This window comes from Corapipo altera, unplaced genomic scaffold, assembly GCF_003945725.1.
Source record: "Corapipo altera isolate COAL_440 unplaced genomic scaffold, ASM394572v1 138, whole genome shotgun sequence".
Lineage (NCBI taxonomy): Eukaryota > Metazoa > Chordata > Aves > Passeriformes > Pipridae > Corapipo > Corapipo altera.
In genome coordinates this window covers 172,804-198,427 of record NW_020885036.1, presented here as the reverse complement: position 1 = coordinate 198,427, position 25,624 = coordinate 172,804, and the positions used below count along the sequence as shown (strand labels likewise).

Sequence of the window (25,624 nt, the reverse complement as noted above, 5' to 3'; positions counted from 1 at the left end):
TGGAGGTGCAGGGGGTTGCTGGGGGTGGAGGTGCAGGGGGTTGCTGGCCAGGCTGCTCTGGGATGGAGCAGAGCAGGGGTGCAGTGTGTGCAGGTTGAGGTGTTTCTGTGCTGTGTGCTGAGCAGGGGGTGATGTCCACATGTGGTGGTGCAGGGAGGAGGTTTCTGACACAGGTGGAGGTTCAGGTGTGTTTCTGAGCGAGCCTGGCACGTTCAGTTAATGGCCTTAATCTGAACGAGGGGAGATTTAGATTAGAAATCAGGAAGGAATTCTTTTCTATGAGGGTAGGAAGGCCCTGACACAGGTTTCCCAGAGCAGCTGTGGCTACCCCATCCCTGGGAGTGTCCAAGGCCAGGATGGATCGAAGGAGCAACCTGGGCTAGTGGAAGGTGTTCCTGCCCATGGCAGGAGGGGGGACTGGATGGACTTTAAAGTCCCTTCCAACCCAAACCAGTCTGAGATCCTGTGGCTCAGCAATTCATATCAAGCTGCAGAGACAGACAGTAGAAACCCCGCAGAGCAACTATGAGCAAACCTTCATTTTGTGTGTGAAAGCTCAGCTTGTAGATAAATGGTGTAAGTGCCTCTGCTGGGTTGAACCAAAGGTTCTCCTGTCCAAGCATCTGCAGCCCTGAGAAGATCAGATGTTGTCCATCTTCAGGAGGCTCCAGACCCTGTGGAAGTTCCTTGCCTGCCCTGGGACAGGCTCTGTCTCTGAGCCTTGAGCTCGTTCCCTCTTGCTGCTGAATCAGCCATGAAGAAGGTGGAATGGCCTTAATTTTTTTCCACGTCAAGGCCAGGCCTGGAAGCCTGACGGTGCCGGCGTGGCCAAGGTCAGCACGCTGATTAGGCCCAGCAGGGAGGGGAGAAGGTTTTTTTTTGTCTTCTTCCAGATCTGCTTCATCGAGCACAACATCAATGAGATTAGAAATGTCTAAACCTCGTCACCCAGGAGCTGCATGGGTGTCATAATGAAGCTTGTTAATTGGCCAGAAAACAGGGCCCAAAAGGGAGCAGGGCAAGTGTGTGGTGATGCAGCCCTGTGTGTGCTCCAGCCTGGGAGATCTGCAGCTTGGGAACAGCCTGAGTAGGATTCTGGCTGCTGTTTCCAGGAGTCTCTTCTGAGCTCATCCTGTGTTTTCTTGGACCCTTATTAACTCTCAGTGCCTGCAGCATCGTGTGCTGCGGTGTCCCACAGCTCAGCTCCTGTGCAGGGCTGTTCCTGGGGGCTTCTGAACCTGCCTCCTGCTCCTTTCCCCGGGCTCTCCGTCCTCTGCAGCCAGCAGATGATCATCATTCATTAACCTCTCCTCACCCGTGGTCTCACTGAGCTCTCCTCCTGTGCCAGCTCCTCTGGAACAGATATTTTAAGGTTTCTGCGCAGAGGAGCGGATGGAGGAGGGAGGTGGCACAGCAGTGGTGGGGTTGTTGTGGTTCCTGAGTGGTTTCTTGTATTGTTGGTGTTACCTGGAAAGGGAGCAGGAGTGGGGGACGTGCACATCAAACCAGGTGACAGGTGGAGGTGCCAAGGTGAATGTGAAGCAGTGAAGATTTTGGGTAGGAACAATCTTCTTGCAGGCCTTCTTTGGATCCTTGTGGAGCCAACTCAAACTGTTAACCTCATGGGAGTTCCTGTGACTTGCTGCTGAAAGTCGGTGTGCTTTGACTGTTCCATGTGCAGAGGGAATGAGGGGAGATCAGGTGTTGCTTTCTTGCTTCTTTTGCTGTGTTCTGCTGATTTCTCTGCATCCTTTCAGGAGCCCACCTTGTTTTGGCCACCAAAGTGTTTTAAAATAACCCTCTATTGAATTCTCCCATCTGAAGCAAACCCCATCTCTTCCTCCTGCAGACCTGCATGGTTGGGGAAGGCTGTTGGATTGTGCATCCCTGCTTTTCCTGGAGTGTCTTTAGAGCAGCTCCAAATGTTCCTTTCAGGATGACTAAGAAAACACTCTGAAGACAGAGGGATTTTTTTTAATATTAGTTGTGCTCTCTTAATGTTTTAAGAGAACTTCAAATGTGGAGCCCTGTGTTTCTCTGGCCCCTCCTGGGATCCCGTTAGGGTTTGGCCATTTACAAAATCTGACTGATTTGTCCGGGAGTGAAAGGAAAGCAAACATTTGAGAGGTTTTTTTAAATGAATGCCCTTTTCAAATAGCTTTGAAAGCTCCTGCTCATTGAGGACCTGTCCTGTGCTGGCTGTGAGGATGAAAATTGGAGAGTTCCATTAATATGTGTTAATTTTGGGTAGTGAACAAAGCTTGTGATTGTCCCACCACCATCACTGCTCTTGGAGGGACAAGGATTTTTGTTTCATCTCGCAGTTCTGGTATTGTGAGGAAGGTTTTTATTTGTTCTTGACGTTTTTCTTGAGGCTTGTTTGATGGAAATATGCACGTGTGTACTTTTTTGTAACCGCTGTGGTTTGTGCCCAGCTCCCTGAGCCCGTCAGGAACAACACAACCAGCTCAGCAGCCAGACTCTGTCACAGCACACAAGCCTGGCACATCCATGGGGCTTCACTCCATTGTGTCTGTGGGAAGCCTCCTCTGGATGGCAGGGGAGTGAAAAGCGAGAAAATGAAAAATGTCGTTTAAATGGAAATTTCCTGCTTTTCAAAGGTCATTTCGTACTAAATCTGACTGGAATTCCCCTTTAGTGTTGGACTTTCCTTGGGCTACAGGTACTGGAGGTTTTTGCCTCGTGCCTGCTGTCCTGTATGGATTTCTGCCCACAGTTCTTGATCCTTCTCTGTGGAAGTGGGCATCAAACTGCTGCAGCAAGAGCCTGGAATGTTCCAGCTCCTTTTTCCTAGTTGGTGGAGAAGTTGTTGCAGTCACCTTCTGCTTCCCCACACCTTCGTGGCCAGGGCTGGGTTTGACTTCAGGGAGCTGTGGGATTGCAGACACCAGGAGTAAGATTAATTTTCTGGCAAAAACTCACCCCTGCATTTTCAAGCAGTGAAGGTTCTCAGAATGGCTTTTCTCAGTCCTAGGGCAGGAACAGCAGCTTCAACTTACACAGGCTCCCCAGCAGCCCAGGTCTGGGCTTCCTCCTAAAGCGGGAGCTGGTGTTTAGCAGGGAGGGAATCATCTCATGGGAGTGCTGGAATACAGCTTTTGGTCTCAAACCTGGTTTGTGGAAATCCCCACTTCCAGTTTCTTCAGGGCCAATAATGTGTCTCTCCCCAGTAACTACCACATGAACTCCCAGCAGTGTGGGAGGGTTGGTGTGCACCCCAGGGTGGGGGTTTGCTCTGCCCTCTGGGCCAAGCCTGGAGCAGGTTTTGCAGGGCTGGAGGCAGCAGCATGGCCAGGGAAGGCTCCTCTTGGGCCCACAGCTCCCAGTACTGCTGCCAGGCAATGTCATGTGTTGGGAGCTTGCCCTGCTGTCACCAAGGATGTGTTCCTGGGGAGGAGGAAGGAGGATGGAGATTGTCTGGTGACAGGTTTCCAGTGGGTGACTGTGGGGGATTGCACCACGACTTGGGCTCTGGAAGAACTTGAATTCATGAACTTTGCTCTTTTTTAGCTTCTCAGCCTCGGGGCAGTCTATAGCCTGTGCAAAGCAGCCACGTGTGTTCTGTTCCATGATGCCCAAAATCTGGCCTTTGGGGACCTTTTGCTGTGCTGTGTCCCAGGACAAGTTCCTTGCAGCTTTGGTGCTTTGCAGTGGAGGAACAGCCAGCCTGGCACTCCCTGCTCTTGCAAAACACTTTTGCTTCAGCTCTAGGAACGATTTGCTTTCCCTGAGGGTGGCTTTGGGCATGAGCAGCAAGCCGGGGATTTTTTTTTGTTTTTAAATAACTCTGATTTAACGTCAGGTTTTTGTTCCTTTGTCTTTCCTCACCAGGTTTGTGCTGGCTGTGGGCAGTGCTGTCTTTGATGCCATGTTTAATGGTGGCATGGCCACAACCTCCACAGAGATCGAGCTGCCTGACGTGGAACCTGCTGCCTTCCTAGCCCTGCTCAAGTAAGCTGCTCCTAAAGTACAGGAAAAATGGGAAGCATGGACTTACTGTGGAAAAAAACATTTCTAATGAAAGCAAGGAGCTATTTTGTAGAGTGGAGATGGTTGACTTTCTGAATAAAATGCCCCTTTGGTCTGTTCAAGGGTTGATGCTGGTGTTAAATCTCTTTTTTTCTGGGTAAAAGTCACTAGACTTTTACTATTTTTGTGCTACTGCACAAATATATATATATATATATATATAAATAATATATAAAAATATTTACCATTGTCTCGTAAATTATTGTTCATTAATTGGTTTGATTTGATCCAAATCAAATTTGGATCAAATTCTTTGGGAGAAGAAGGGAAAAGGAAAAGTGATCCTCTGAAAGCTCTGTAAGTTACAAATACTTGGAGCCTGTTTAGGTTATGAGCAAGTTCTAACAGGTGAGCAGGAGTATGAAATTCATGTCAGCCATTCCCTGTGGTTTCACCCTTTGTGTGGGACTTATTCCTCTTTTGGAGAGCTGGATTGGAATTTACATTTCCAGTGTGTGTTTCTGGGGAAGGAGGAGGAGGAAGGGGCTGGAACATCCTATTCACCAATTCCTTTAAGCTTGGCTGGTGCTGTACAACATCCACCAGCAGTCCTGAATGGATGCTGGAAAGGCATTGTCCTGGTTCTATGGGATTTCTGTAACCTACTTCCAGGGGTTTCCAGTCCTGTGCTCTTGACACGTTCCCTGCTTGCTTCCCATTGGGAACAGTGACTATATATAGCTCTGGCACACTTTTTGCTTTACCTTCAGACAGTGCTTTGGTTGTGCCTGTGCTGTCTGAGAATATTTTAAAATTGATCTTGGCTGGAATGAAAGGCCAGAAATAATTGGGAGCCCCGAGCCCCCTCCCCTCTGGCTCCATTTGAAGCAGACAGCAGCACGTGGGGAATCCCTCTAAGTGGTGTGTGACTGTCAGGCAGGTGGATCTCTCTGGAGGGCAGGGTTAGTAACTATCTTTAAATCTTAGGGAGGCTCAAATAGCAAGTGAATTAGAGGCAAAAGGCACGTTGTTTCCCTGAGATTTCAGCACTTGATTAAACTGATTTCAGAAGAGCCCCCAAGTGATGAGTTTAGGTGGGTTTCAGCAGAAGTGGTGTGTGGGTCACCTCTGAGCCTGCAGTCCAGTACAGGAGCAGTGCCCATGGTCCAGTGACACCTTGGATTGCTTAAATCTGGAATTGGAAGTGTCAGTTTTAAAGTGCTCGGAGCTGAAAGTGCCAGGGGAGGTTTGGGTGCTGCGCTCCAGGAGGAGGGTGACTGAGTATTGGTGTGAACCTTCCCAGAGTGAAACCAGCCCCTCCAGACACTGATGTGGAGTGGCAGCTGATCCTTACACGTGTCTCTGGACTTGGTCCAAGCCATGATCTAATGCTATAGGATCAAGAGCTTATCCATGGACACAGTGCCCATCCTGGATGTTCTGCAGAAGGTCCAGTCTGGGTGCTGGATCCTGATGGTGTCTGTGGGTTAGTGGCCTTTAACGGGTCTGCTGTAACTGTGTAAGAGATCCCTTTTTATTATTACTGTTTTCAAGGTAACCCACAGATAAGAACACTTTTGGTTGTCTGGGATTATAATCTAAATGTTCTTTTAAATTGATAGTACACTTTCTCACAGTTTAGGCCTGTCTTGTCCCTCTTAGCACACACTGTTTGGACTGTTGTAAGCAGAAATACTAACACGATGCAAAAAGAAACACAGTCATTGCAGTAAATAAATAGTTGGGTTTAGATCCACTGTGTTCCTTTAATCCTGGAATAAAAAGGATTGCTCAGTGCAAATGGGGCTGGGAGGGGATGTTTGCAAAATACATTGATGAACCTGATGCTGCTATTGACAGATGCTCTGGAGCAGCACAAAAGCTGCTTTCAGCAGAGAGAGTGCTTCCCTTCCTGTGAATCCCGCTGTTTATGCTTCCCTGAATGGCATCCTGGCCCTCTGTGGCTGGAGGAGCAGGAGTTCCACTGCTGCAGATGGGAATCCTGCCTGGCAGCCCGCTGGAAAAGCCTTCCAGGAGCAGTGGCCACACAATGTGCTGCTGTGTCCCCTTCAGAGAAATGCAGGAGGAGAAATGGCTGGAGTTTCCCAAATATCCCATGGAACAGGGATGCCGAGCACAGTGAACACACTTAATGTTACATCTCTGTGCTTTGTGCCTTTGAGATCCCGACTGGCAAATGCTCCACTGGTTAAAGGGAAAACAGTGAACAAAAACTGTGCATGGGCTGCTCAGTCTGGAGAGGGAAGGTTTTGGGGAGACCTTTGAGGCCCTTCCAGTGCCTAAAGGGGCTCCAGGAGAGCTGGAGAGGGACTGGGGACAAGAGTCTGGAGGGACAGGACAAGGGGGAATGGCTTCCCAGTGCCAGAGGGCAGGGTGAGATGGGATATTGGGAAGGAATTGTTGGCTGTGAGGGTGGGGAGGCCCTGGCACAGGTTGCCCAGAGCAGCTGTGGCTGCCCCTGGGTCCCTGGAAGTGTCCAAGGCCAGGCTGGACGGGGCTTGGAGCAACCTGGGCTGGTTGAAGGTGTCCCTGCCCGTGGCAGGGGGTGGCACTGGATGGGCTTTAAGGTCCCTCCCAACCCAAACCAGTCTGGGATTCTCTGATTAGGACTAACACCAGTGTGTCACTGGTTTCACTGAGCTCAGCCTGTTGGTTCCTGCTCTCTCTGGTCAGTGTGCTCAGGTGTGAGGGAGCACAGTCAGGTTGCCTTTGTTTTTCCATGGGGTATGAATGTACTTCCTTGTTTTGGCCTGGCAGGGAAGGCTGTGCTTTGCTGCAGGTGGCAGCCTTTGTTTTTCATTGCAATTAACTCTTGTTTTTCATTGCAATTGACTCTTCTTTTTCGTTGCAATTAACTCTTGTTTTTCATTGCAATTAACTCTTGCTTTATGCTGAGGTCACACTGTGAGCTGTACTTAACACCTCTATGACAAAATGGAACAGTTTGATCCATAAAGTGATGAGGAGAAAGTGAGGTGTGGATGAAGCACCTCATGTGCAGTGGGTGGATATGTTTGAGTGCTTCTGAGCACTTCTGAATTGGTATTGTAAAATGGAGCTCCTCTTCTGAAGGGAGGGTTGGATTTTTGTCCTAGTTGAACAGCCAAAATTGTGAATTTTCAGGGGTGCACTTGGCCAGAGACTGTTCTAGCCTGGTGTAAGTGGAGGGTCAGAGCTCAGTGGATGGAAGGCAGTTCAGGGTGCTCCAGTGGGTGTCCCAGCTATTGAAAGTTATACTGTAAAGTGTCTGTTACAAAAAAAAGAAGGTAAAGAAGCTTCTCCTTGGTAAACCAGAGTCAGCGGAAAGGATGTGAAACCCTTCCCTCTCCCAGGGGTAGGGAATGGGGCCAGGATGACAGGCAGAGGCACAAACATGTTTTTTCTGAGTTGCAGGGGTTTTACTCTGTTACCTCAGTCCACCACAGTGATGTTTGTTTGCCTGTTTCAGATTTCTTTACTCAGACGAAGTTCAGATTGGACCAGAGACTGTTATGACAACACTTTACACAGCTAAAAAATACGCAGTTCCAGCCCTGGAAGCTCATTGTGTGGAGTTCCTGAAAAAAAACCTCCGAGCAGACAACGCCTTCATGCTGTTAACACAGGTGAGTCTGGGGTCGTTTGCCTGGAGCGAGGTCCAGCACAGCAGGAAAACGGGAATTTCCCGAGTGTTACGAAGTTGGTCATCCCAAATGGAGCAGTTCTGGGTCAGCTGGAATTCTTCCTCACAGGAGTCCAGAGCTGATGAGCAGGTTCTTCCAAGGAGCAATAAAATACAGCAAATCTTGCTGCTCTTTCAGGTCTTTGTTTTTCTGTGGCAGGTGATTCCTTCCAGAGTGTGAACTGGGCATGGAGTTAACAAGGTGGAGAGAGTTCGTCTGCCAGGAAGAAAAGTGGGATGAGAGGATTTCCCTGTGTTACAGGCTCAGGACTGGTGTACTCTCAGCGCTGTGTGTGGCTGCTCAGCCATTCCTTGGAGAGGATTTCTGTGCAGCACTTCCCCTGAAGTGGAAGAAAAAGCAACTTTTTCATGAGTGCTTTGGTTGATTTTCCTCAGAGAGGAGCGAGGTGCTCTCTTCCTCGGCCTGTCCCTGCTCACCTTCCTGCACTGCAGGCACAGACCTGCAGTGTCCTTGGCCCTCTGTGGGACCAGCTGCACATCCTCTTGCCCCTGAGTCTGATCTGTTCTGTGAGGGTTGGGCTCCTCCATCCTCCACTGGACTCTTGAAGCAGCAAACTAGAAGACAGTGTTTACAACTTGGCTCCTTTTGGAGAAGATCAGGCTGTGAGTGCAGGTTGATTAAATGAGAATCCTTCCCATTTCCCAGCCCCACTTTTCCCTCTGTGCTGACAGCTGGTGGCATACTGGTGGCACCCAGAGTGCTGTCCCCTGTGTGGCAGTGTCTGTGGCACTGCACCCTGCCCTGGGTGCTGTAGGAACAGGGAACACAGGCTTTATGTGCAGGTTTCTTTCCTTTCTGGAATGGGCTGACTGGACTCGCCCTGGAGGGATATTCCTGATCAGCCAGCTCAGGAAAGCTGCCACTGAGTCTGATGTGAAACAAACCTCACAGAGTTGTCTTCCCAGCTGCCCTGAGTTGGGAACCAGCACACTGAGGTGGTCTGGCTCTGAGGGGTTGCCCTGACTTGCCCAGCATTCCTGTCTGCTGGATATTCCCCCGTGTCAGGAGTCCCAGTGTCTCTCTGGCTGTAGGCACCGTGTTGGTGGCAGTGCTACACCAGCAGTTTTGCAGATATTGAGGCAGTGTTAGCCTGAAGCAATCACAGCTGAGCTCTTCGCTGGGGATTAGGCTGGGATTTTATTTTGAGTTTAAATATTTGGATCAAGTTCTTAAAGTAGTTCCACGTCACGTTGCTGTTGTAGACACTCATCACTGCTTGGATTCAGCTCCTGCTGCAACACACCATGTCCCTCCTCACACATCCTCCTTAACTTGGCCCTTTTCCACCTGCCATAAACAGGTGAGGCAGCTCCAGGACATGGGGGAAATCCACACTGCACTTCCCAGAGGAACATTCAGGACTTAAAGGCTCTTGCTTGGGCAGTGGCAGCCAGATCTGCCCTCCCATCTAATGTGTGGTAGGACAATTGTAACTCCTTGGCTGCAGCTCTCCCGTTCTTTGGGTTCAGCAGCTGCAGTCTCAAAGATCAGGAGCTGTTGGCCAAGAGCTGGGAGGAGATCTTCCCTGGGGGCTGCAGTTTTGGGGAGATCCCTCACACTGGTCTTTACCTCGTGAGGGTTGGAGGTGTCAGCTTTTGGGGCTGTTCTTTCTGCAGGGCTTTTTTTTTGTGGCTTGCTCAGTCTGTGCACCCGAGTTTGCAGCTTTGGCAAGGTAATATTTAGGTTTATGGGGACTTCCTTACAGGTCACAAGGGTTCTTTGGCGAAAGAGGAAGGTGCCCTTGTTTTTCAGGTGCCAAACCCAAGATACTGCCTGGCACTGAGGCAGCTGAGATGCCAGATGGGGAAAGGTTTTCCTTTTGTTTGTGACTCATCCATTGTGATTGATGATCAGTGGTGACTCCCATCTAGTTTATGTTCACCATTGCTCTGTATCAAGTCTCTAAGAGGTTTGAGGCTGATGTGCTTTGGGAAACGTGTTGGTGTCTCCATGACTGGCTGTAGGAGGCACCTCACTGAAGGGATCTGTTCTCACAGTGCTCTTGGGTCTGGACCTTCAGTGTGACAATCTGCCTGTTTTCTGCTCTTACTGCATCAAATCAACAGCTTGCACAGTAAATTACAGACCTGAGATAGATCTTGTACAAGGCATTGCCCAACAGCCTTAAGATCATGGACCTGAGATCAGAGAGCCCCAAACCTCTTCTGGTGTCACTGCCCTGTGTGCTGGTCCAGCAGCTGTGTCACCAACAGCATCTCCAGCAACTGCTGATCTCTGGCAGAAATATCACTGGCAAACAGCCTTTCTAATTGATTGTGCCCCGTGGGGGACCATGACCCTCTTCCATGCCAGCCCCACATCCCAGTGTCACTTTGATCAGCAAGGAAATAACAGCCTGCCTGGAGGTGCTGTGGGGGAGAGCTCTGTGGGCGTAGTGGGAGTGCTCACGTGTCAGAAGAGCCACTACAGTAGTAAAGTCTGAGTCAGTCACAGCTCTTGGTGCCAGGAGTGGAAGGCACTGGCAGAGCTCCAGCCCCAGGAGCAGGTGACGACTGCTGAGCCCTCCCTGGGCTCTGAGAAAAGACAGTTTTTTCAGCTCTCTGCACTTGAGGTCTTGGCATCAGAGCTTGGCCTTGCTGAGCTCTGCAGCCCACGAGCAAGGGTCCAGCAGAAGCTGCTTGAAGGTTCCTTCTGAGTGGTGGAATTCCCAGCCCAGAACACGAGTTTTAACCCTTATCTGTGGCAGTGAGTTCAAGTCCCAGTGGATTCTTGTTAGGTGTGATGTCAGGGCAGTTTCTTCCTGAATAGCAAAACCAAAGCACTGGAAGTAAGAGTGATTTTTGGGTGTTCCAGCTCATCTTCTGCTTATGCTGGGCATAGGGTTGGGTAACACATGGCAGTGCAGGGTGATCTGGAGTGGCAGCACTTAAGCTGGGCAGAGAAATTCTGAGCCACTCTCCGAGCTGTGTGCAGGCTTTGCTTGGAATAGTAGCCTATTTTGGGGAGAATCCTTTAAGGTAACTGGCTTAGAGTGGCTGTTTCTGTGCAAAACATGGAAATGCAGTAAGCAGGCTGTGTCCCCCCCGGGGCTGCAGGTCTCCCTGGGACACAGACACTGTGTTTTTGCTAACACAGGAGATCAGTGTGGCAGTTCTTACAGAATAAGCTGTCTCTGCATATTCCTAGAGTGAGCAGGCCTGGAGTCACCGGGCAGAGCTTTCTTCTAACTATAAAAATGATGTAAAAGTTACCCCTGCTCATCTGACATGGTCAGTATGGTGCTGGAAAGTACAATTGGTGCCTGCACCGATGCAGTGCTGGAACAAAGACGTGCCTGAAGACATGCACAGCTGAGCCAGAGCTGCTGCCAAACAGCAGAATTTTCTAGGGTTTGCCTTGTCATGCTTAACTGCTTGTGAAAGGCCCAGTGGATTCCTGGTGCAGTCAGGCATGGGATTGCTGATGGAGATGGGCTCTGGCAGGGGAAGGGGGTGCTGATGCAAACTTTGAAATGCCGTTTGTGTTGGTCCCCTGAGCAGGCCCGGCTGTTCGATGAGCCCCAGCTGGCCAGCCTGTGCCTGGAGAACATTGACAAGAACACCTCAGACGCCATCAATGCAGAGGGGTTCACAGACATCGACCTGGGTAAGCTCTGCTCCCCCCTTCCCCGCCCTGCTTTCATAACCAGCTTGTCTCCAGAGTTGTCACAGGTTGATTCTTGGCACTCTGGGCTCTGCTGTTCTGGAGCAATCTGTTGAACAGTCTCTGGCATGAAGTGGCTGGAGACAGGGCATGTGCCAAAGAGCTTGCTGGCTTGCCTGCAGAAATACCCTGAAATCTGCTTACTTTGGTGCAACTCGAGTTTTCTGGGCATGACACAAAGCCCATTTCCTGTGTTGATGTTGGCAGGTTTTGGGTGGGCGTAACTTGCCTTTTTTTGTGCAGTTGGCTTAGTTCCCCAAGTCTTTGTCAGGTTTTGGAGTTAAAAAGGTGTTGTGTTTTTGGAACTGAGAACTGGCTGTTTTAATTATCCTCTGCAGTTTCCAAACTTGCTGGGCACAGTTAATGAACATTAAAATTCAGAGTTTAACCTTGCTCTAATGAGACGGGCTGTGGAGGTAAGGCACGGGTCACCTTCTGGCTCTCAGGCTGTTCGTTTCATCCAAGTAAGTTGCAATTCATCCTCCTGCACTTGCATTAACGTGCCAATTAAATGGGCTCTGTTTGCTGCTCCAGCGAGTTCCCTGCTGATGGAATATGCAGATGGATCCCCCAGGAGGCTGCAGGCAGCACTTTGGGAGATGCCGTTTGCTTGGTCGCTCCTGCGTTCCCTTGGCTGCTGCCGGGGTGACCGGGGTCCCTGTGTGTGCCTTGCAGACACCCTGGTGGCAGTGCTGGAGAGGGACACGCTGGGGATCCGGGAGGTGCGGCTCTTCAACGCCGTGGTTCGCTGGTCCGAGGCCGAGTGTCAGCGGCAGCAGCTCCAGGTGATTCCAGAGAACAAGCGGAAGGTTCTGGGCAAAGCTCTCTCCCTTATCCGCTTCCCACTGATGACTATTGAGGAGTTTGCAGCAGGTAACTGAACAGAGGCGTGTTTGCAATCCTGGGCTTTGCTTTCTCTCAGCTGCAGAGAGTCAAGTGACGTGAAAGGGGCTTTTTCTCTGGGTATCCTGTAGGAAATCAAGTAGGAAATTATCCCCCATTGGCCCCCATTCCACCACAGTCTCCCCCATCACTCTCTACAGGGGGCTTACAAGAAGGCTGGAGAGGGACTTTGGACAAGGGCCTTGAGTGACAGGACAAGGGGGAATGGCCTTAAGCTGTAGGAGAGCAGGGTTAGATGGGATTTTGGGAAGGAGTTGTTCCCTGTGAGGGTGGTGAGGCCCTGGCACAGGTTGCCCAGGGAAGCTGTGGCTGCCCCATCCCTGGGAGTGTCCAAGGCCAGGCTGGATAGGAGCAACTTGGGATAGTGGAAGGTGTCCCTGGGGTTGGATGAGATGGACTTTAAGGTCCCTTCCTGCCCAGTCCATTCTGGGATTTACAAGATTTTCTGTGTAAGTGCTGTTTTCATCCATGACCATTCCCTTGTTTTAGAGCCTGTGGTGCTCCCTCAGGAGGAGCAGAGGGATCCCAGCTGGCTGTTTGTCCTCATGGCATGGTTGGATGGTCACTGCCCCACTCACCTGAGAGCAAACTGGGGTTCACCTGCTTCCCTTTCCAAGCACTGCCAGCATTTCAGCTACACAAAGCTAAAGGAGTTGCAGACAGTTGGTGTTGATTGTAGCCTGCCCCCAAAGAGGAATGGGGATGTCTCTCTGCCTGTAATACAGTGATGAAGGCCTTGCCATTCAGAGCAGAGCTCCCCATCAGAAAAACTTGCCAAATGTCCTGTGAGCTGAAGGCTTGGTGTTGTTTAGTCTGTGTCCCAAAGCATTTTTCAAGTTTACATTCAGATCCTGCTCTGCAAAGACGTCTAAATCATTTAACAGTTTTCACTAAAGACTGCTTTGTTTTGTTTTCATTGCCTGCTGTCTTTGACTTCATCCTCTGGTGATTCCCCAGGGATTGGAAGCTGGCAATCAGCTGGAATAGTTTTCATGCTGAAAGACACAGTGGAGCCATTTCCAAAACTGCAGCTTGTTTTAGGCTGCAGTGCTGTGAAGGAAGGAGCAGACAGGGTCCCTGAGCAGGGCACTGCTCAGGGCTGATGGCAGCAGCTGCTCATGTCCCTGTTCCCACCTAAGGAGGGATGGTAGTAAGAAGTAACTCTGTGTTAAAACTTGGTCCCCACTTTCTCTTTGGCCTCTCACAGCTGTGATGGGGCCGTAGGGATGTGTATCTCTTCAGAAACAGCCTGGTCAGGGAGGCAGATCTTTGCGTTTTTCTGCAGACCTCATTTCTTGCAACCCTTCTGATTTTGTACCATTCTCTCTCTGGGAGGAATGTGTTAATTTTGGCACCTTTGGGTTGAAGCCTTTGAGCTGGGGATGCCAATGGCCTTCCCCGTGCTGTCTGTCCCAAACTGCCTCTGCCACATCTCTGTACTTTGAGAGAAACTCTTTCAGTTTTGTTCATCCACTTTAACCTCAAAGATGAACAAAACCCCCAAACCTGAGAGGCTGCACTGATCAGCTGTTCCTTAAACAAGAGACTCCCTTGGAATTCCTTCAGCTTTGTCCTTTTTCTGAGTTTGGCTCTGATTTCTGTGGTAATCACAGCAGTGACAGGAGGGGAAAATCTCTCCCCTCCCCCACGCCCTCCCCCAAAAGCCAAAAAAAAAAAAGGAATTTTACAGCACTGGTTTCACCAGTTTATTTTATAATCTGGTATCCAATGTGGGGTTTTGCATGAAGGTGTTTTAACTGGCAAATGTGTCCCTCCCTTCCCCCAGAGCAGAGAATTTGGAACGTTGAAGAAGTGAGTTGCAGCAACCTGGGATAAGTTCAGACATGATCAATGAGGCTCATTTTTGCTGAGCAAAGTATCCAAAAGCTCATTTACCTGTGAACAGTTGACTTCCTTAAATTCTTCCCTCTCTGCCCATTGCAGCCTTGGACCATGTTTTGTCTGGGTAACATCAAGCTGGATTCAACCCACTGCAAGTAGTTTTGGGCTGGGAATTTACTCCCCACCTTGAAGAGCACTTAATGCTGTTGTTGCTTCAGTACACAGTGGTCTTGTTTCTGTTCAAATAAGAGATGCAAAGAGGCTTTTAAACCTTAGGCTAAAATACTCATTTTTAGCTGGTTTCACTTTTGAAGCTATTTGAAGTAGTTTGCAAAGCTTGAGTTTAGAGTCACTGAGTTGGTTTCCCAGAGCAGCTGTGGCTGCCCTGGAAGTGTCCAAGGCCAGGTTGGACAGGGTTGGAGCAACCTGGGCTAGTGGGAGGTGTCCCTGCCCATGGCAGGGGGTGGGACTGGATGGGCTTTAAGGTCCCTCCCAACCCAAACCATTCTGTGATTCCGTGATGACTGGAAAAACATTTTGTTACTGGAGAAAAGTTGAGAATGTGTTTCAAGTCCTGCTAAAACCCACCAGCCCTTTTCCCTGAGTCCTGCAACAAACATGCAAGATGTGGATTAAATGCCTGAGGGAAGGGGGGACTCAAAGCAGGGCATGAGCTGAACATTTGTCTTGAGTAAAAACACTCCTAAACCTTTTGAGCTGATGGTGAGTGGGTGACATTCCCTCTCACTGCCCCTCGTGGGCTTCCATCGTCTCAGCCATCGCTGTGGATGTTGGAAATTCCTGTCTCTTGTCAGTGTTATCATCTCCAGAGAGAGTGGAGCAAGGATTAGCTGCGTGCTTTAGGTTCTTAATCCAGTCCTAGCAGCCAGATGCAGTTGGGCTCCCCAGAGCTGGGTGCTCAGTTGCTGTTCCATGTCCGTGCTCCACGCGGAGGCTCCGTGATCCGTGACTGCTGTGTGGATAAAGGGCAGGCAGCACATTTGTCTGGGGTTTAATGTCCTGATGCACCGGTGGAATTCCATCTGTGATGGGGCTTTGGCTCACTCCCAGCTGCAAGTCAGGCTTGTAAATCCCATGTAAATCCCAAGGGGATCCCTTCTGGTTGTGCAGATTTGGGCACCACAGTATAAGAAGGATGTAAAGCAGTTGGAGAACGTCCAAAAGAGGGACATGGAGTTGAGGAAGGGTCTGGAGGGGAAGGGTCTGAGGAGCAGCTGAGGGCACTCGGCTGGTTCAGCTGGAGCAGAGGAGACTGAGGGGAGACTCCTCGGGGGCTGCAGCTCCTGCCGAGGGGAGGCAGAGGGGCAGGGACTGAGCTCTGCTCTGGGACCAGGGACAGGAGCCAGGGAAGGGCTGGAGCTGTGCCAGGGGGGTTGGGATGGATCTCAGGGAAAGGTTCTTCCCCCAGAGGGTGCTGGGGCACTGCCCAGGCTCCCCAGGGCAGTGGGCACGGCCCCAAGGCTGCCAGAGCTCCAGGAGCATTTGGACAATGCTCTGAGGGACAGGGTGGGATTGTTGGGGTGTCTGTGCAGGGCCAGGGGTTGGACTGGATGATCCTCGTGGATCCTTCCCAGTTCAGGATATCTCAGGATTCTGTGGTTCCACAGGGCTGATGGCACCTCTGCTCCCTCCCCTGTGCAGGGCCTGCCCAGTCGGGGATCCTGACGGACCGGGAGGTCGTGAGCCTGTTCCTGCACTTCACCGTGAACCCGAAGCCGCGGGTGGAGTTCATCGACCGGCCGCGGTGCTGCCTGCGGGGCAAGGAGTGCAGCATCAGCCGCTTCCAGCAGGTCGAGAGCCGCTGGGGGTACAGTGGGACTAGTGACAGGATCAGGTCAGCACCCTCAGAGTCGTGTTCCTGAGCCCTCACCCTGCTCCAGCCCTAACCCCCCAGTCTGTGCTAGACCCGACTGCCACTGTGTAAAGCGTTCTGCTGGGTAGGAGCATCCCCTGCCTGTTGGTGCCACTTTGTATCTCTATTGGCAAAGGTTTCCCACAAACGGGGCCCTGCAGCCTCTGGAAAAGGACTCTGGAAATAAACCCCCAGTGGCTTCCTGTAGCTGTAGGGGCATGTGTGGGGTCACCAGGCTTCCCCCTGTGCCTGAGGGGGACAGGGAGCCAGTGCTCCATCCCTGCTCTGTCAGAAGTGTCAGGGTGGCTTCTTGAAGCCCCTTAACCTCCCCTGTTTGAGGGAGGGGTTGGGATGAAACACTGCTGTGCTTTCTGCTGATGCCCATTTTGTTCAGACCTGAGCTTGTGGGGAACCAGCAGAGCCCAGTCCTGGGAACAGGAATGGCAGCTGTGGCTGGCACGGGGTGCTTTTTGTGTGGCCAAGGAATGAGAGCAAGACAGGAGGGGATCAGAAAGCCTTGGTTCTTTCCTGATCCATCTTTGTCTTGGGTGGAAGGGGCCTCCCAGCAATGTTATTCTTTACAATATTCGATGGTTCTGTTGCCCATCACTGGAGCTGTTGGTTGAATTCTCTGGTCCGTTCACTCCCTGACAGGAGATGGGATTGGGAACTGCTGCCAGCTCCCAACACTTCCTGTTCTCAGATCTAACGTTCAGAGACCTTTTGGAGCTTGTGTTTGACTTTTAAGTTCAGCCTCTGCAGCATCAGGGTCAGCTCCAGTACAATATTCCATGCTGGCTGCACAGCAGGGGCTCCAGCCTGCCCCAGGTGTTTGTTCTGGAAACACTCAGGGCTGAAGGAGTTGGTGGATGGGTGCAGAAATGCTGTTGGCAGCTTGGCAGGCACTGGGACTTCTGCTGCCTGAGAAGGTGGAGCTGTAGTGGGTGAATGTCCTTGTCTGTGCTGCCTTGGGCAGCAGGAATTCCTGTGCTCTGGAGTCATTGAATCCTTATCTCTGCTCTGGTAACTCTGGAATGCAGCAAACACCCAGCAGCACGTGAACAATTGTCCAGTGCTCAGCAGTGACATCCCCAGTGACACTTCAGTGGTGCTGGCTGGACAGACCACTGTGGGGGTGGGCACCACTCCACACTCCCAGGCTGCCCTGCCCGTGCCCTGCTGGCATTTTGGGGTGCTGATGTTTCACCACAATCTGGAGGCACTTTCTGAGCCTGGACTCTGGAGTTTGGTGATGGGATTGTGCAGGTCTGTGTTTCACATGAGCCAGCAAAATGAGGTGTGAGCTGACAGCTGGTGGTTTCTGTGGAGGGTTTCAGCCCTCAGGAAGAGTTGCACTTAAATCTGTGGTGGGTCTGATTAAATCATAGGTGTAAAATCAACAGAAGTGAAGGTATTTGTGTATCAGCCTTGCACTGAAGCAATACAGGAGTGGCAAGTTTGGGCTGACCTCCCTGCTCTGTTCCTGCAGGTTCTCAGTAAACAAAAGGATATTTGTAGTTGGGTTTGGATTATACGGATCCATACACGGGCCAACGGATTACCAAGTGAACATACAGGTAATTCTCTTTACTGCCTTAAATACCCCAGCTGTTGTAGGGACTGGCAAATGCATTTTGGTGAATATGCAACAGCATCCCAAGTTCAGAGGGGACTGTGTGTGTTCCTGGGCAGGGGGGTGGCAGATGCAGCGAGGGCCAGATGGGGCACTGGGATCAGAGGGATTATTGTGCTCGATTTTACGCAACTCCCGTTTCACACGTCACTGCAGGATCTCCCCAGGTCTGCTCCCAGCTTTGGGAATACACCTCAGGGAGTTGGGGGGCACTTTGGGAAGGGGCTGTGCATGTTCTCCCACCCAGAGCAGGCCGGGCTGATCCCGCTGTAGGTGGCTGCTGCAGGAATACTTGGTTCCAGGCTCCACAACTGCAGTGGAGCAGCCACAATTCCACAAGGGAGGAGCACAAAGGAATTGCTGTGCTGGACCTGTGCAGTGCCCCTGTGCAGCCCCACGTCACCAGGGCCCTGTTTGGGATGATGAGCAGGGCTGAGGGACACTCAGTTGTCTGAAGTCCATCATGATCCTGTGCAGAGACTGGGGTGGCTCAGGGGGGGTCTCTGGGTTAACGTGTCACCCCTGGCTGGGTCACTGGAGAAGGACTGTCCCCAGGAGAGTCATCCCAGCACAGCACAGTCTGTCAGCATTTCTCCCTGCATTGCCAGGGGCTCAGCCTGGTGCCCTGAGCTCCTGGGAGAGGAGGATCCAAGCACAGTGAGCTGTCCTGCAGCACTGGGCCAGGCAGGGGGAGGAGGGGGTGTCTGGGACCTGAGTCCAGTGAGATCAGAGGTGTCAGAGCAGCTGTGGCTGCCCCATCCCTGGAAGTGTCCAAGGCCAGGTTGGACGGGGCTTGGAGCACCCTGGGCTAGTGGGAGGTGTCCCTTCCCATGGCAGGGGGTGAAGTGAGATGAGCTTTAAGGTCCCTCCCAACCCAAACCATTCCATGTCACAGCACTGATGGGGGATGTAAGAGATGGATGCAGTCGGATGGGGCTGGTCCAGGGGAGAGTCCCTGGGGCTCAGCCAGCACAGGGACACCCCTATGCAGGGGCAGGGCAGGCTGTGGCCATGTGCTGAGGGGCTGCCCTGTGTGTTGCAGATCATCCACACGGACAGTAACACAGTCCTGGGGCAGAACGACACCGGCTTCAGCTGCGACGGATCCTCCAACACCTTCCGTGTCATGTTCAAGGAGCCCGTGGAGATCCTGCCCAACGTCAACTACACGGCCTGTGCTACCCTAAAGGTACCCTGTGGGCTGGGGGGGTGGAGGGGGCAGCTGCTCGGGGCCTTCAGTGCAACACAGACCTTGCTCTGCCTTCTTTAAGGCCTGTGGTCCAACCTCAGGGGTCGGTGTGATCCCTCACCTGGTGCTGTCATGAGCTGCTTCCCCACCAGCATTCAGAGCCGGTGTGTGACTGGTCTCACAGCACTGAGGAGGGCATGGGAGTGTTTTATGGTGTCAGTTCTGGGGGTGTGTAATCCAGAGCCTGCTGCAGCGGCCTCGAAAGGTTCACGTTTAGCTGTTGAGGTCTGTTTAAATTAGTGATAAGTTCTGACAGAGAGGAGAACTGAGCTCAGAGCACCTGAGGTGCAAATCCAGGAGCAAGAGGGAGGAGCTGAGGTCTCCAAAGCTCGTTGCTTCAGGCCAGGCTGTGAGGCCAAATCCCCCAGAGAGCCCGGGCGGCAGCAGGGCCCTGACCTGTTCTTGTCTCCCGTGACCCCCACAGGGTCCAGATTCCCACTATGGAACCAAAGGACTGCGCAAAGTGATCCATGAATCCCCAACAACAGGAGCCAAAACCTGCTTCACGTTCTGTTACGCGGCTGGGAACAACAACGGCACCTCTGTGGAGGATGGACAAATCCCAGAGATCATCTTCTACACATAGTGCTGCTCCCAGCCCGCCCTGGACTCGACTGTCCCCTGGCACCTCCCGAACTAAATCTCTGGCTGAGTTTGACCACACCAACTGGAGCCACACTAGCCAAAGGTCTCGGTGAAATCATTTCAAAGCTCATGTTCTGCCTTGTGCTAGTGCTGCTGCTGCTCTCAGGTGCCAGTTGAGCTGGTGTCCCAGTGCCAGGCGAGCTGGTGTCCCAGTCCCATTCGTAGGTTGTCTGTGGCTTGTTGTTTCTCACCTCCTGATTAACCCTTATCTAACAACGTGCGTTTTTTTGGACTGTAATGAATGTAGATGCTTTTCCACCAGTCAGAAGCAAGGAAATGAGTGGCTCTGGTTGTGGTTTCACTTGGCAGGAGGTCACCCTGCAGACAGGCACGGGCAGGGCTGGGGGCCCGTCCTCTGCTCCAGCTCAGCAGGCGAGGCCAGACCGTGGGGCTTGGCCAGCCCGTGCCCTGCACCTCCCTCCCTCCCTCCCTGCAGCCTCAGCACACACAGCCACCTTCAAAACTGGAGGAAAGTGGCCTCTTCCCTGAGGCTTTGCTGTTCCAGCACTACATAGTCCTGAGGGAGACCCCAAACCCAACCACAGCCGGAGGGACTGCGGTGTTTTCCTGCTCTTCTCCCTGATCTGTGACAATCAGTTGGTGACAGCAAGGTGACCTCCCTGTGGAGTGGGAAGGGACAGGCCCTCCTGCATCCTGAGTCCCCGTGGTGCTGCTTCCAAACTCCTGTTTCAGGCACTGGGGGATGCTCAGCTCACCCCCGAGCAGCCCCAGCACAGGGCACCTGTACTGGTCATTACTGGTCATTACTGGTCGTTGCTGTGCTGGTCCTTTTCAGAGCCACCAGGGTTTGTCAGTGGAAGCAGAAGGGCACCTGCCTCACCTGTCCCCTGTTCCTGGGCACTCCTGCTGGTTCCATGCCTTTCCTCTGTTCCTGTGCATTGCTACCCTGCCCTGGTGGGAGCAGGAAGAGAGGCTGGATGTGCCCCTGCCTGGTACCTGCTAACACAGCAGATGGACAAGGATGGACCAAACGGTTCAGGAAAACCTGGAATGTTCTCTGTGCCAGTGTGTGTTTGCCCAGTGCCTGTGGGGCAGGCCCAGGAGGGAGATGCAGCACTCACAACATCCCCTGTTGAGCTCAGTGACCTCGAAGATGCCCCTCTGTACCCGTTCAGGGCTGGCTGCTCCCCAGAGTGGGGAAGGGTGGGTGCTGCTCCTGGGGCTGCCTGAGCAGCCCCACAGTCACTGCCTGCTGGGGAAGACCACAGGACTCTTCCTGCCCTGCTCTGCAAAGGAAGCTGGAATTAAGCTCAGCTTGGCTGCAGGACTGGAACCAGCAGAGTCTGCGTGGGACTGGCCAGGGTGGTGCTGCCTCAGAGCTGAGGTTCCCCTCATGGACCCCCTGCTCTGCTCCATCACATGGAGCCCTGTCACCCTCCTGCCACAGGATTTCACTGCTGGAACTTGAAACCAGGTTGTCCTTGGCTGGTGCTCATTTTCTGGGGAAGGGGATCCCCTCCTCTGGCTCAGTCCTGGGGCTGTGCTGGGTGCTGGGAACACCCTGCACCTCCTCCCCTGCAGCTGCCAGAGATGCCCAGAGCGTGTCCTGATCTCCAGGAACACAGTGTAAGCTGTGTCTCGTCAGCCTGACTCCAGTGGGATGGTTCTGATATGGCCAGTACTGAAAAATAATAGAAAAAAATTTAAAAAAAGGAAAAAAAAAAAAAAAGAAGAAAACCCAAGTGGGTCCATGACTTGGTGACTGAACCTGACTGTGCAATGCTAACAGTGTTGTGAGGTGGATTCATAGCCCGGGCACCCTCGGGATGTACGTAAGCTGCTCCTGCTCCTGCTGCTGCCCCTCTCCCAGAGGTGGTGGGAACGTCACTGCTGGCACCCAGGGCCCCTGTTGGTGCCTTCCCCGGGGGGCTGATCTGGGTTCTGCACCTCGGGGCGTCTGGTGCAGGTGGAAATAGTGGAATGATGGAATTGGAGAGAAGCAAAGCTGCGCACTCGGCTCTGGGAAGAGCAGGGTGGGGCTGGCCCTGCCCGGCCGTGGTGGTGCCCTCCCTGCTGCTCTTCCCTGGAAGCATCTGTTCTCTTATTTTGTTACGTGAGTTCTCATCCCAAATCCCACCTTCCTGCCCTCCCCCCACGGGGCAGGTCTGGCAGTGGAAGGAGAGGAGTCAAACTCTGAACTACACCCGAGCAATTTCTGTTCTTAACGGCTTTTCCCGCAGTTTGATGCAATTCTGGCTTTTGTAGATAGATGAATGTAATTCCTTGTTGGACATGCCTGTTCCCAAAGTATGAGCCATCCTGTTGTACCACGTCACCTTCCGAGCGGAGCGGGGCGTCCCCTCCGTGCTATTGATGAATGTATCCGATGCTCTCGTTCCGTGTTCACACTCTGCTTCTGGCCAGCTTTGTGATTTGTAAATAGGAAACAATAAAGACACCCAGGTTGTCTTTACAAGGTTTCTGTGTGATCTGAGGATCTGCTGGAATATCAGAGGGAAGGAAGGTGGAGGGGGGAATCTGTGCTGAGCTGGCTCCCCTGGCCCTTCTCCCCCAGCCCAGGGTGAGGGTCCTCAGCTTCCCCCTCCATGACTTGGGGGATGAGCCAGATCCTTGGGCATCCCAAAGATGAGGGAGCCCAGACCTGGGGCCGAGGCTCTGGTGGATCCTGTGTTTGTCTGGGGGAGGGAGCAGGATGGTGCTGGGTTGGCACTCTCTGGTCTCTTTTATGACTGAATTTCTTTAACCTTAATTGAAGGGTCTTGGCAATTAAATGCACTAAAAGCTGCCTCGGCCTTTGTAGGGGCAGGCCCAGGTCTGGAGGTGAAGGGCTGCTCCCTGCCATGGGATTCCCAGCAGGGAATCCTGCTGGAGCAGGGATGAGGGCTGGGATTGGCACAGCCCCTTCCTGTGTCTCCGGGGCTCTGCCCTTTGCCCGAGGGAGCAGCGGGGCCGCGTTGAACGTGACCCCCCCGGGCTGGGAGCAGCTTCCCACCCTTTCCTGGCTGTGCTGGAGCTCCTCACCCGGGCACGGGAGTGCCGGGAGCAGGGACAGCCCGGCCCAGCCCCTCTGCTCGAGGGCAGTCGGTGCTGTCACACGGTGCTGTGGCCGTGGCTGGGTCGTGCCTGGCTCAGCACAACACCCTGTCCTCCCTCCTCCTCCTCAGCTGAGGGCTCCCCACAGCCCAGCCCCGGGTGTGGTCTCAGCCTGGACCCCCAGTTCTGAACCCTGTCCAGCTGGGAACTGCCCTCCCACACCATCACCTTCCTCACTCGTGGGCGTTACAGGAGCGTCCACAGGGAGCCTGGGCAGGGTCAGGCTGGATTTGCTCCCCTGATCCCACCTCAGCCTTTCCTCCCGCTGCCTCACGGGAAAGAAGAGATGGGGGGATGGATCTTTAGCTCCACAGGGTTCAGCAGCAGGAAAGGCCCACGGGCAGGGGGCCTGGGGCTGCTCCCACCACCCCCGGGACAAGGACCCCACCCCACCCAATCAAGCACGGAATGCAGAAGCGTTGGGTTTTAAAGATTTTTTTTTTATTATTATTTTTTGGTTTTATTAAAAAAAAAAGCCCCTAAATTCTATGGCTTCCAGGAAGCATCAGAGAAATTGAAATGCCGTTTCTGTACACTTGGTTTGTGTTTTTTTTTTTAAAGCAGTAACTAAACTCGCAATGGAACAAACGCTCTCACGTACAATCGCAGTATTTGGACTCCTCGCTGGAAGGACAGAGAGTCCCGGGCTCGGGCCGGGGACGCAGCCGGGCACACCGGGAATACCGGGAACACGGAGCCGGGAACACCCCGATGGCCGCGCCCCTTCCCCTCCGCGGCTCCTCTTCGGACTCCGCCGGGGCTGCTCCGAGCCGACGTGCTGAGAAGGGGCCACTTCCAGTGAAAATTTAAGGCGATTTTTTTAAGATTTGTTTGTTTGTTCGCCTCGCTGGGGACACGAGGTCAAACGTTGCACGTCCCCTCCCCGCCGTGGCCAGAGACACATCAGCAGCTGGGGCCGCCCTGCCCGGAGGAGCCAAAGCCGGGCTTTGACATCCCGAATTCAGGACCAAGAGGGGCCCCGGCGCAGTTCCCTCCCCAGGGCCCCCACGGCCCGTGGGAGACCCCCGTGCCCCCCCAGTCCCCCGAGATGGTCAGTTTGGACAAATGTTTCGAAGCAGCCACAGATGGTCCCATCCCCCCCGCCCCCCCCCGCACAGCCTCAGCCCCCCTCGGGGCAGAACAACAGGATTTTGGTAAAGATAAGTGTGTGTCCCCCCCAAAATGTGTCACAATCAATACACACGACAGCGCACGGGGTCAGTCACGTGGGGAGCTGCGGTGCCCCGGGGGTGGTGAGGAGCAAGGGGGGTGTGTGTGGGGGTGTGGGGGTGTGTGTGTGTGTCAGTTCCAAAAACTCCAGTTCCTCCCCCCAGGGGCAGGCTGGGCCCTGGCACCGGTGCAGGATTCCATGGAGGGAGGATGCCATGGCAGGAGGCTGCCATGGTGAGGGAATTCCACGCTGGCAGAGCTGGGACACCCCGCTGCCCTTCACTGCCCGGCGCTCACCACGTGCCTCCAGCCCCGACCGCGGGGCCTCGGGGGGCTCAGACTAAAAACCAAGGCTGCCCCTGCCCACCCCTCCGACATCCAGCCCCGAGACACGGCAGCGCCACACGCGAGGCTGCTCTGCTTCCCCTCCCTGCTCTGCCACCGCCATTCGTGGGTCCCTTTGGTCTCGGCCGTCCCTGTCCCTGTGTCCCCCCAGCCCCCGGGAGTCTCCGACCCGCTCCCGGCGGGCCCGGACGGCGCCTGTATTGCTCACAAAAGTGCATCGTAAATGAACTGTAAACGCGTTTCCTCTCCCCGCCCCGCGCGGCCCCGGCTCCCCCTCGCCGGGCGGAGCCCGAACCGCTGTCACCGACGGCCTGACCGAGGGGGGACCCGGCGGGGGGCGCGGGGCGGGGGCCCGAGGGAAGAGCAGAATTCGGTAACACTGAAGATGACGGTCAAAGACTGACGACTCAGCACTCTGCACCGAGACTCACTTTAAATTAACTTAAGAGACAAAGAAGCAACAGAAAAAAAAAATTCCTCCTTAGCCCACTGCTCTCGAAATTGTCTTCGTCTTCTTCTGACAGCGACGGGTCAGAGTCTGTAGTTGATCCCCATTTCAGACTAGTTATAGACTCAAAGCAAGTGACGCCGTGGATTTGTTTCGGTTTCCTTTTTTTCCTTCCTTTTTTTTTTTTCTGTTTGACGGACGCAGGAACTTCAGCGAAGTTGGGCTTGGTTCGAGTAAACGGCCACGCGCCGGGCGGGTGGCGGAGGAAAGGACAAGCAGTTTGGGGAGGCCCCGCTCCCCAGCTGCGCGTGGGGCGCTGGGGGAGCCCGTCCGGCCCGGCCCCCCCGTCCCCGTCCAGCCCGAGGGGCCGCCGGCTCCGCGGGTCAACATCCAGCCACGGCCAGAGGGAGAGGAGCCGTCCCGGCTCCGCCCGGCCCCGGCTCACTTGCGACGCTTGGTGGTTTTCCTCTTCCTTCTCTTGAAGAAACAGCAGCACCTGGGGACAGAGGGACCTGTCAGAGCCTGGGCACCTGGGACAGAGGGCGCGGCACCCCCGTGGTCAGGGGGCACAGAGACCCCTCGGTGTCTTGGAGAGACCCCCACGTGGGCAGAGCTGCTCCGGGAAGTGCCCTTGGTACATGGCAGGGGCTGGACTGGGGACACCACGATGGCCACGGCAAGTGACACCTTTCACAGCAGGTGGCACCAACCAGGGGAATGACACTGGCCACGGCATCCTGTGCCAGCCACGTGGCCAGAGCCGGGGCTCCAGAGAAGGAGCAGCCCAGATCCGGGCACCCCCTCAGTGCAGGAGCGAGGTGGGAAGGGCCGGGTGGGGTGGCCCTGCAGGGACACCCCTCGGGGGTGCCGGGGCACAGCTGGGCTGTTCCTCCCCGGAGGGCACAGGGCACCGCGGTGCCGAACCCACCCCCGGCGTGGCCCCGGGGAGGGGCAGCGGGGCCGGGCCTTACTTTGTATCGTCTGTCACCTCCACCTCGGTGGGGGCTGTGATGGGGGCGTTCGAGTGTCCTGCCGTCGGATCGTCTGTGTTCAGCTCTCCGTTAGTGGAGCTCATCACCTGGGG

At 53.7% G+C, this 25,624-nt stretch overlaps 2 protein-coding genes across 2 annotated transcripts in view; one reads left to right on the top strand and one right to left on the bottom strand.

Moving 5' to 3' along the window:
• BTBD2 (BTB domain containing 2) overlaps positions 1 to 21,936 on the top strand; it is a 25,180-nt gene extending 3,244 nt beyond the window's left edge. Inside the window, exons 2-9 of the mRNA XM_027668309.1 lie at positions 3,824 to 3,972; positions 7,460 to 7,616; positions 11,195 to 11,300; positions 12,033 to 12,230; positions 15,765 to 15,957; positions 17,465 to 17,552; positions 18,651 to 18,797; positions 19,282 to 21,936. Coding sequence (XP_027524110.1) covers positions 3,824 to 3,972; positions 7,460 to 7,616; positions 11,195 to 11,300; positions 12,033 to 12,230; positions 15,765 to 15,957; positions 17,465 to 17,552; positions 18,651 to 18,797; positions 19,282 to 19,443 — 1,200 coding nt within the window. The 3' untranslated portion in view covers positions 19,444 to 21,936. The remainder of the gene's footprint in view (positions 1 to 3,823; positions 3,973 to 7,459; positions 7,617 to 11,194; positions 11,301 to 12,032; positions 12,231 to 15,764; positions 15,958 to 17,464; positions 17,553 to 18,650; positions 18,798 to 19,281) is intronic.
• A 2,572-nt stretch (positions 21,937 to 24,508) lies between these two features.
• CSNK1G2 (casein kinase 1 gamma 2) overlaps positions 24,509 to 25,624 on the bottom strand; it is a 42,017-nt gene continuing 40,901 nt past the window's right edge. Inside the window, exons 11-12 of the mRNA XM_027668293.1 lie at positions 25,512 to 25,618; positions 24,509 to 25,036 (exon numbers count right to left, since the gene is read on the bottom strand). Of these exons, the coding sequence (XP_027524094.1) occupies positions 24,982 to 25,036; positions 25,512 to 25,618 (162 nt within the window). The 3' untranslated portion in view covers positions 24,509 to 24,981. The remainder of the gene's footprint in view (positions 25,037 to 25,511; positions 25,619 to 25,624) is intronic.